Genomic DNA, 9,812 nt, shown 5'->3' with positions numbered 1-9,812 from the left:
GCCGCTCCGCGGCATGTGGGATCCTCCCAGACCGGGGCACGAACCTGGTTCCCCTGCATCGGCAGGCGGACGCGCAACCACTGCACCACCAGGGAAGCCCCCTCCTAGTAGTCTTAATGTGTTAATTCACATGTACTTAATCTTATTTGCTTTTTCCCTCTGATGATCATGAACAGAGTGTGAGAAAAGCTTAAGATGTTTAGGAAACTACATATCCCTATCTTTATGATTCGTGAAAGAACTATTATGATCCTGGCACTGATGTAACTAAATACAGTATGATAATTTTTAAAGATGTAAGACACAATCAACTTTTAAGAAAGATGTTTTTCATGTCTAATGCTCTTCTTTTAAAGAACATTATCTTATTACAGATAACTATTACAGGAGTTAGACTTTTGTACCTTATTTATATCAACAAACCCTAAAGATATGTCTTATTTTGAGATATGAAATTAATTACTTTAGCGGTCAACAGTTTTGATTCTCCCCAAGTTCCTACCACTTTCAAGTTTGCACAAACTCTCACATTTAGCGCCTAATATTACTAACAGTGATCTGCCAACTTTTATGTAGGAAGTTTGCTCATATGGAGTTTTGATCTTTCCTCCTTCTCTTCCTTGCTCTGAAATCTTTGCTTTCCCTAACTCCCTCTTTCTTATCTAAATCACATTTATATTCATACCCACACTTATGTATCATATAACCATCACAGAACCCCATTCCAGCTTAGTGAGAGTCAGTGATTAATATGTTCACCTAGCGTAGACAATCAGAGGTGTAAGCTGGAAAAGTAGATGGAGTTAGAACCAGGAGAGAGGGTTTACTTTCTGGAATCTAGAAAATTATTCAGAGCAAAGAAACAGATCCAGCCTAAGTGCCAGGCCAAAAAAGGGAAAGCCAGAGCTGAAGTTTTAGGTATACCTTAAGTGTCTAAAGACTATTTGAGAGAATGCTACTTATCTAAGGATAAAAAGCTAAAGCTTCCCCACACAAATCCTGCTTACACACAAACACACCATTACATGATGCCTGCTCTTCAGTCACAATACCTTCTCGACTAATTCCCGGAAGCAGCTGAGTTAAAGGTTTGTGTGGCTCAGTCATGTCATTTCTAATGTAAACTGGAATTACGCTGAGAAGCTCCTGACGATCTTCCTCATGTACGACAGGAATAGATTCTAAAATCAGCTGCATCTGTTCAAGTTCATGTGCACCTGAGATCCAAAAAACACCAAATACAACAGGAATAAACACACTGTTTACTTATTAGCAATAAACATTCTAAAGCTGTAGGAAAGTAACTTAAATATTGTAATGAACACTGGGGGGAAAATGGTTTTAACTGAATCATTCAGATTTCACTGCACTGAATATCACCATCAACCTGCTCAAACAGCATATCTATGTCAATTACTGCTCACTGATATGTTTAGTTTTAGCTGCTTTGTTTCCATAAGAAACTGACTTGAAGTCTGGCCTCATATTAAGGTATCACAAAGCAGTGAAAAAAGCAATGAATTGCGATTTAAAGACCTAGATTCTAGTCCTAACTGTACTACTAATTAACTCACTGTAACTCTGAGAATACTTAACACGGCGATGACTTAATTTCACTATCAATAAAATAGAGGCCTGGACTAGATTTGTGAAACAAAAAGTTTTATAGTTATATATTAGGCTCAGTTAACATTTCAGGACCACTATTAAAGAAATAAAAGGGGAAACACTTCAGGCTAAATGGGCAACTAAAATTTTAAAAAAACCATTCATTTGCTTTTCCACTTATTTCTAGAAATTCATTCAACATTCGAAATTTTTCTTGAGTGCCTACAATGAGCAAGGCACTTTAGAATACATCTGTGAAACAAAACTGAGCAAGTTCCTGCTTTCATGAAGCTCATAATCTAATGGAGGAAGACAGATAATAACTCTGTAAACATTCACATCAAACGGTGACAAATGCTATGAAGAAAAATAGAGTAAGCTAAGGGGGACAGGAGCACTGTTGGGGGTAGGGTTAATTTATATTAACAACCAAGGATGACCAAGGAAGGCCTCACTGAGAAGCTGAAAATTAAGGAAGTTAGGGAACACACCATACTGAGAAAAGGCCCAAAGGCCTACAGGAGACAGTGGGCTTGGGATGTCCAAGAAACAACAATTAGGCAAGTGTAGCTGAAGTAGAGTGGCTCGGGGGGAAGTGATAGGAGATGAGGTCAGTGGTACCAGAACACAAAGAGTTTACTTTACCCTGAATTTGATAAGAAGCCATTATAGTTTTGAACAGAGAAATGACATGAGCTATGTTTTCAGAGAACTACTACACTGCTATATGATAACCAGAACACAGACAGCAAAGGTTAAAGCAGGAAAGCCAGTTAGGAGGTCATGCATTAGACCAGGAGAGGCATAATGGTTTACTGAACTGGCAGGAGGTGGGTAGTGATAGAGATACTAACAAGCAGTTAGATTCAAGACATATTTTGATGGAAGAACCTGCAAGATCTGTGTTGAGAGAAGTGAAGGATGATGCCAAGATTTTGGCCTGAGCAACTAAGAAGTGGGTCTGGTTTACTAAGATGAGGAAGAGAACAGAAAAAGTATGAGGGAGAAATATCAGGTCAGTTTTGGATAGGTTAAATTTGAGATGCCATTAGACATCCAAGTGGAGATATTGAGTAAGACCGAAAAATAAGGCTAGGACACTTACCATAGGTTAAAAATACACAGATTTCCAATGAATGCTTAGTCCTTGCCTTTATTGCTGTTAATATATTGAGGCCTATGCTAATCAACACTTAGATCTCCCTCATGTCGCTTTTACTGGATGGTTCACAAACCTACCGAAGAGGCTTTAGAAGGGAACTATCACTGAATCTTTCAAATCATTTCACAAACAATTCTCTTTAAATGTTTAAAGTTTAAAAGGGTTTAAGATTGAAAATTACATTATTCAGAGGGTTTTTTTTAATCCACCTTAACTAAAAACTCTCTCACGCACTTTTTTAGACTCCTTCATAGCACCAAACTCTGCAAAAATTGGTTCTTTCTGAAATATCACAGCAGTCAGGCAACAGGATATGGCAAATCAAGCAACAGGGTTGACAGGGGACACAGAAAGAATTACTGAATTTTCAACAACTGCTAAAAAAATTTTACCAGGAAGTGACAAACATGGACAGAATCAGGCAACTCAAGTATCATTTAACACAGATAACCAACAAGTACTATGGATCTACAAAATATGAAATTATGTTTAAGAAGATATATGCTAAAGAACACTAGAATTCTGACTAAATTTATTGAGTGAACAATTCAGTGAATATGTAAGTTTTCTCAATTTTTTAGATATTAAAACCATTTTATCTTTTCATTTTAATATTCTAAACCACAATAAATTATTTTACATCTTACATAAATCTTGATTCATAGATATATGCAAAATTATTTCTCTTTGGGATAATTTTTTCCCGTATTTTAAAATTTCTAACCTGCAAAGAGGGTTTTACCAGTCAGCATTTCAGCAAAGATGCAGCCTGCAGCCCACATGTCAATGGCTTTAGTATAATTATTAGGAGAAAGTAAAAGACGTGGAGATCTGTACCATTTAGTAACCAATCCTTCAGAAAGATGACCCTGAAAAAGAAACAAAAATATACTTTTTACTTTAGCTGAATAACAGTACATAAAAAACATGATTCACTAAAGAATCCTTAATCTAAAAAGAAACTGTAATTGTAAAATCCTAAAACAATACTGTTGATCTCTATGCCTATTTTCAAGTCTCTTGCACTTGTGAACCTGAATGGAGGTTAAACTCCCCCTTTAATATACCATCTATAAAATTATGTTCACGTGAAGTCTGCTAACCAAAGTATACTATAAGAATTTAGTGTTAACTCTAGGCCACATATTCAAAACAGGTTTCAGGGGAGGAGCTATTTTTCACTTCAAGTCTCAAGTTGAAAGAGCAGGTATGCTTTAAATCAATGAGAGAAAGGCAGGAAAGAGCACCAGAGGTGCTATTTAAAAATGCATTGCTGGGGCTTCCCTGGTGGCGCAGTGGTTAAGAATCCTCCTGCCAATGCAGGGGACACAGGTTCGAGCCCTGGTCTGGGAAGATCCCACATGCTGCAGAGCAACTAAGCCCATGCACCACAACTACTGAGCCCTCGTGCCGCAACTACTGAAGCCCGTGCACCTAGAACCCATGCTCCGCGACAAAAGAAGCCACCACAATGAGAAGCCCACGCACCACAATGAGTAGCTTCTGCTTGCTGCAACTAGAGAAAGCCTGTGCACAGCAACGAAGACCCAATGCAGCCAAAAATAAATAAATTAATTAATTTAAAAAATAAATAAAATAAAAATGCATTGCCAACCTCCTTATGGACAATCCAGCAGGCCTGGCTTTACTGCATACCCCATTCCTAATCAATTTTACTACTTTACATTTATGAATTGTTTGACAAAAAGTTACACATATATTTCCTTAGTTCATCTTCAAAACAACGTGAAGGTAGATATTAACCCTCAGATTAAAGAATCTGCTTAAGGTCATATAGCTTAGTTGGATGTAGAAATTAACTCGATTTTAGATAGTGTAACTTCTAGTTCAGTGTTCTATCTACAATACTTCACTGTTATCCATAAAGAGGATATGGTCATCCATTTCATTTTGGTACTCAATTTCTATGTTAAAGTTTTTTTTTTAAATTAAGTTATACTCAGTGTGAGATGATACATGAAAATGAAAAGATCTTAGACATGTGCTATGGGAAGCCAAGCAAGCAGGCCTCCCAGGGATGCTTTATAACCAAAACAGCTCCATTTTTATATTTTGAACATCAGGATCCCACATATGATTTCATTTGAAAACTAAAAGACCAGAGTTCGGCTCAGAAAATTAAAGCAAGCTTTTATTTAAGGCAAAGTTACTATGAATCCTTTTGGCTATTCTTATTGTCTACTTTATGCGAATTTAGATTTCAAATTAAACTAAGTTTACTAAACAAGGCAAAACAGAATAGTATACTCGAATGGACCAAAAAAGGCATTAAAGTTGAAATAGCAACCCCTATTACCTTCAGATAGGACCACCTTCTGCCCTAAACACATAAGGATATATCCTACTTTTAAATAAGGGAGAATTTCAGTTATATAATAAATATAAATATATAAATCAATATAATAAATAACCATACACTTTTAAGAACTTGTATTTAATCAGGATTCTACTCCACCTTCATTTCAAACACAGGGAGACTGTGAATGGAAAAAAGGTACTATGTAAAGTTTAATACAATTAACTAAAAATTCTGCCACAACACACAAAGGAAACATAAGCACTTATATCTGATGATGTATATCAGTTTAAAGGTCTGTCTCAGCTGACTTTCCACATACCTTATGGGAATAATGAGGATCCATGATCCGTGCAAGACCAAAGTCGCCTATCTTCAGCACCAAGTCTTCAGTATTAATGAAAAGATTAGCTGGTTTGAGATCTCTGTGCAGTACGTTTGCTGAGTGAATATATTTGAGCCCACGTAGCAGCTGATACATGAAAAGCCTGGCATGCTCTTCCAGTAACGGGCCCTGCTCCAGGACATTAGCCAAGTCTGTCTCCATGTACTCCTGAACAATGTAAACACTGTTCAGTTCAGTAAGAGAGCCCACATCATCTGTTAACTGGCTTCCACTAGGACCAAGAATTTCAAACACCTTCACAATGTTATCATGGTCAAGTCTTCTAATAATTTTGATTTCACGTAGAGCATGTTTGACACTCTGGGGATCAGTAAGGACAATTTTCTTGATGGCTACTCTTTTGTCACAGTCATTGTCTACAGCAGAAAAAACCAAGCCATTGCCTCCACAACCCAATGGTTTTAAGTCCATATACCTAGAGCCCAGATCAAAACCATGAATGTTCATGAGACTTTCAAATTTCTCTGCCATTCTGAAACCCTTACTATTGCCTTTTCCTTTCGAATTGTTGAACTTGTGTAAATAAGGAAGAAAGCTGGCATCAAAAGGAAAGATCTTTCAAAAAGGTAGAAAAAAAATAATTTTGCTTCCACAGCAAGATGGTTTCATTGCATATGCCAACCAGGCCCGTTGAGTTCCCCTTAGATTTAAAGCTCAAAAAGCTCTACTCATACTGAGAATTAAAAAGATTGCAGTACTCATAGTTCAAGAAAGGGGCAGCAACTCTGCAGACATTTAAAGAAAACACTCAAGAAACTCAAACGGGATGAAATGACATACTATGCACTCAGATTTACTGTGCTGAAGGATTTAACATTTAACAAAAATGTGAATAAATATGCACACAACAGGCTTCTATGAACATTCTCCTCACAGTGCAGATACATTCAGTGTTGGACTGGTCCTGAGCAGCATCATTCTAAGGTGCTGGTAAGCACTATTTCCGTTTTGCTTCTTTTCTTCCTTTGTTGCTATATATTTCAACAGGAAGCCCTGGTGGCTGTTGGTTAACAGAAGATGTCTTTTGTTAGTGATCAGGTGGCTCCAGCTCACCACAATCACAATCAAAGCTACCGTCCATCTTACTCTGATACAACCTGGAGGATGAGAAAAAAGAAGGAAAAGAGTCACCACTGTAGGAAATGCTTTTTTTTTTTTTGGCTGCACCTTGTGACAGGTGGAACTTCCTTGACCAGGGATCAAACCCATACCCACTGCAGTGTAAGCGAGGAGTCTTAACCACTGGACCACCACGGAAGCCCAGGAAATGCTCTTTTATTCAACTCTGTAAAATGACACAAATTGAGCATTTAGCTATAGGCTACTACTGGTACATTAAACATACGTATTTATAGTCACTAAATGGAAAGATGATCCTCAATCAAAAATAGCAATCCATGTTGTAAGCAATTCACATGTGTTGGCTCAGACTCCAGATCCCACCATACTAGATTCTTTATATTCTTTAGGTCATTAGCTTGTATAATTCCTTAAGTGTCAATGAGCAAAGGAAGGCTCAGAATATTTTTAAAGAATTCTTTAGAATTTTTGAGGGGTAAAGCATTAGTAACATTTTTCTAAAAATATATATAAAATAGCCTGCAATGTGTTAGTTCATTAAAGAACATGTTTACTTATTAACTCTGCCTAACAATATCTAATGAACAAAAGTGTAGCAGTACAAATAAGAAATTTGCTGAGCATGTTCTTAAATTTACATAGGAGTGAACTTAAACAGTGAATAAACCTATGAATAAAACCCATGAAATGATGTTTAACTTCACTGGTAATCAGAAGAATCAAATTACTTCATGAAGATAACATTTCAGATTGAAAAACATTTTTAAGAGTCAGCTGTTAATATCAAGTCTGGAGAGCAATGTGGAAAAACAGGAACTTTCATACAATATTGGTGAGAGTTTAAATCAGTAAAAACATCAAAGAGCAATTTGGCATAAGCAAATAAATACGGATCATACCTATGACTTGGCAATTTTTCTTCACGGACAGGTCCCTAGAGAAATGCTTGCAAATGAACATGCAAATGTTCATTTTCTTTGTAATGGCAAAATATCAAAAAAAGCCTAAACTTTCAACAATAAGAGAATAAATGAGTTATACTCATATAGTGAACTACTATATAATAGTAAAAAATGAATAGAGATGGTTGAAATCACCAAATACACACTAAATTTAAAAAGCAAACTGCAGAGAGAAATGTGCATGCTGAAACCAGTTATATCAAGTGCAAAATGATGCTTTTAGGGTGCATACATATGTAGCAAAAGTATAAAAAACGTAAGACTGATAAATAACAAATTCATAATAATGATTACCTTGAGGAATGAAGGAAGGGATAAGAATCAGGGTAGGATTACACAGCACTCTTCAACTATATCTTTAATGTGTTAGTTCTTTAAAAAAAAACTGAAGTGTGACCAATTATTAGAATGTTACAGAGTTAGGTGGTATGTAAATGAAGAGCTCACATTATAGTGGAGGAATACAGGCAGACAAAAAAGTAAAACCCAGATATTAGATGGCAATAAGTGTTGTGGAAAAATAAAAAAGAGAAAGAGGACAGGGAGGGTAGTTAGGAAATGCCTCTCTGATAAAGTGTTATTGGAGCAAAGCTCTAAAGGAGGAAGTAAGGAAGTGGGTATGCCTTAGGGATGCTATGTGGGAGAAACTGTTGTAGACAGAGGGGCTAGGACCTGAAAGCCACTAAGGTGAGTGTCTCATGTCCCAGAAGCAACTAGGAGGCCAGTGTCATAGCTCATTTACATGTACATGCCTATGAGCATGTAATACAGCCTAACTAACCCTTAAATGAAAAGGCTTCCTGTTGCTTAAAAAAATTTTTTTTTTAATTTTTGGCTGTGTTGGGTCTTTGTTGCTGTGTGCGGGCTTTCTCTAGTTGCGGTGGTGCGCGGGCTTCTCATTGCGGTGGCTTCTCTTGTTGCAGAGCACGGGCTCTAGGTGCATGGGCTCAGTAGTTGTGGCTCGCGGGCTCTAGAGAGCGGGCTCAGGAGTTGTGGCACACTGGCTTAGGTGCTCCGCGGCATGTGGGATCTTCCCAGACCAGGGCTCGAACCCGTGTCCCCTGCATTGGCAGGCAGATTCTTAACCACTGCGCCACCAGGGAAGCCCAGGCTTCCTGTTGCTGACTTTTGATCTTAAAGCTGGTATAGGGGCATATACAGTGCTATTTTTTGAATGGGTCTGAAGAGATTGGAAATAGGACAGCTGTAATAGTCCTTTGCTCAAAGAGCTAATCGTTTAAAGGCAAGGAGAAAATTTATCATTGTATGAAATAAAGCAGTCCATTCTGAACCTGAACATGTAACAACTTACAATCACCTTCAGGTGTGGTCTAAGAACTGCTAGGACCCAAACACATCAGCTATTTTACAGTGAAGCTTTTGTACAACAGAGGAATCTGCCTTTATTTTCTGCCTGCTTCGTTCACATTCCTATATACTTCACATGTGGAAACACAAGATTCTGAAAAATAAAATAAGGTAACAGCATTTGCCTCAATCTGAGCAAATCTTCAATTTTGAGAAATCCACAAACATTAAAAATAATGTGTGAAAGAGAAACTGATGATACTAATAACTCAGAGACTATGTAGATAAATGATCCTAATGGCAATAGCTTATTTAATAAAAACTGATTATTTACTACCCCTGAGTTATTTTAATAAATATGAGTGTTTCTTACATCTACTTAATATTGTGTTTTGTCTGCTCAGAAATCAAAAAAAAAAAATAAAGACAAACAGACTCCGCAGACTCCTAAAAATTCTGTAGCTTACCAGTCTATTTGTAGTAAAACATTTAAAAGTTAAATTAAGGCTTACAAATAAACTTTTAATAAAAAAATACTTCAGATTTTTAAAGGGCTTTAATTAATACTGTGTGCCTCCCCCCACTCCAATTTTTTCTATTTGTATACATCTTGATTCCTCCCGTTCCCTACCAAATATCTTAGAAAAAAATCAGTATTTGTCGGGACTTCCCTGGTGGTCCAGTGGGCAAGATTCCACGATCCCAATGAAGGGGGCCAGGATTCAATCCCTGGTCAGGGAACTAGATCCTGAATGCATGCTGCTACTAAGAGTCTGCATGTGGCAACTAAAAGATCCTGCGTGCCACAACTAAGACCCAGTGCAGCCTAAATAAATAAATAAATAAGTAAATAAACAAAATAACAATGATTCTTTAAAAAAAAAAAAGAAATAATTGTTCATTAAAAAAAAAAATCAGGGCTTCCCTGGTGGCGCAGTGGTTGAGAGTCCGCCTGCCGATGCAGGAGAC

General features: G+C 37.1%; 1 protein-coding gene across 1 annotated transcript in view; it reads right to left on the bottom strand.

Moving 5' to 3' along the window:
* The window catches only part of MAPK6 (mitogen-activated protein kinase 6), a 34,502-nt gene that overhangs the window by 7,636 nt on the left and 17,054 nt on the right, over window positions 1-9,812 (bottom strand). The window contains exons 2-4 of the mRNA XM_024128752.3: window positions 5,410-6,590; window positions 3,495-3,639; window positions 1,053-1,217 (exon numbers count right to left, since the gene is read on the bottom strand). Coding sequence (XP_023984520.1) covers window positions 1,053-1,217; window positions 3,495-3,639; window positions 5,410-5,964 — 865 coding nt within the window. The 5' untranslated portion in view covers window positions 5,965-6,590. The remainder of the gene's footprint in view (window positions 1-1,052; window positions 1,218-3,494; window positions 3,640-5,409; window positions 6,591-9,812) is intronic.

Source organism: Physeter macrocephalus, chromosome 11 (genome assembly GCF_002837175.3).
Source record: "Physeter macrocephalus isolate SW-GA chromosome 11, ASM283717v5, whole genome shotgun sequence".
Taxonomy (NCBI): domain Eukaryota; kingdom Metazoa; phylum Chordata; class Mammalia; order Artiodactyla; family Physeteridae; genus Physeter; species Physeter macrocephalus.
The sequence above is the reverse complement of the archived record's forward strand: the minus strand, read 5'-3'. Positions and strand labels throughout refer to the sequence as shown.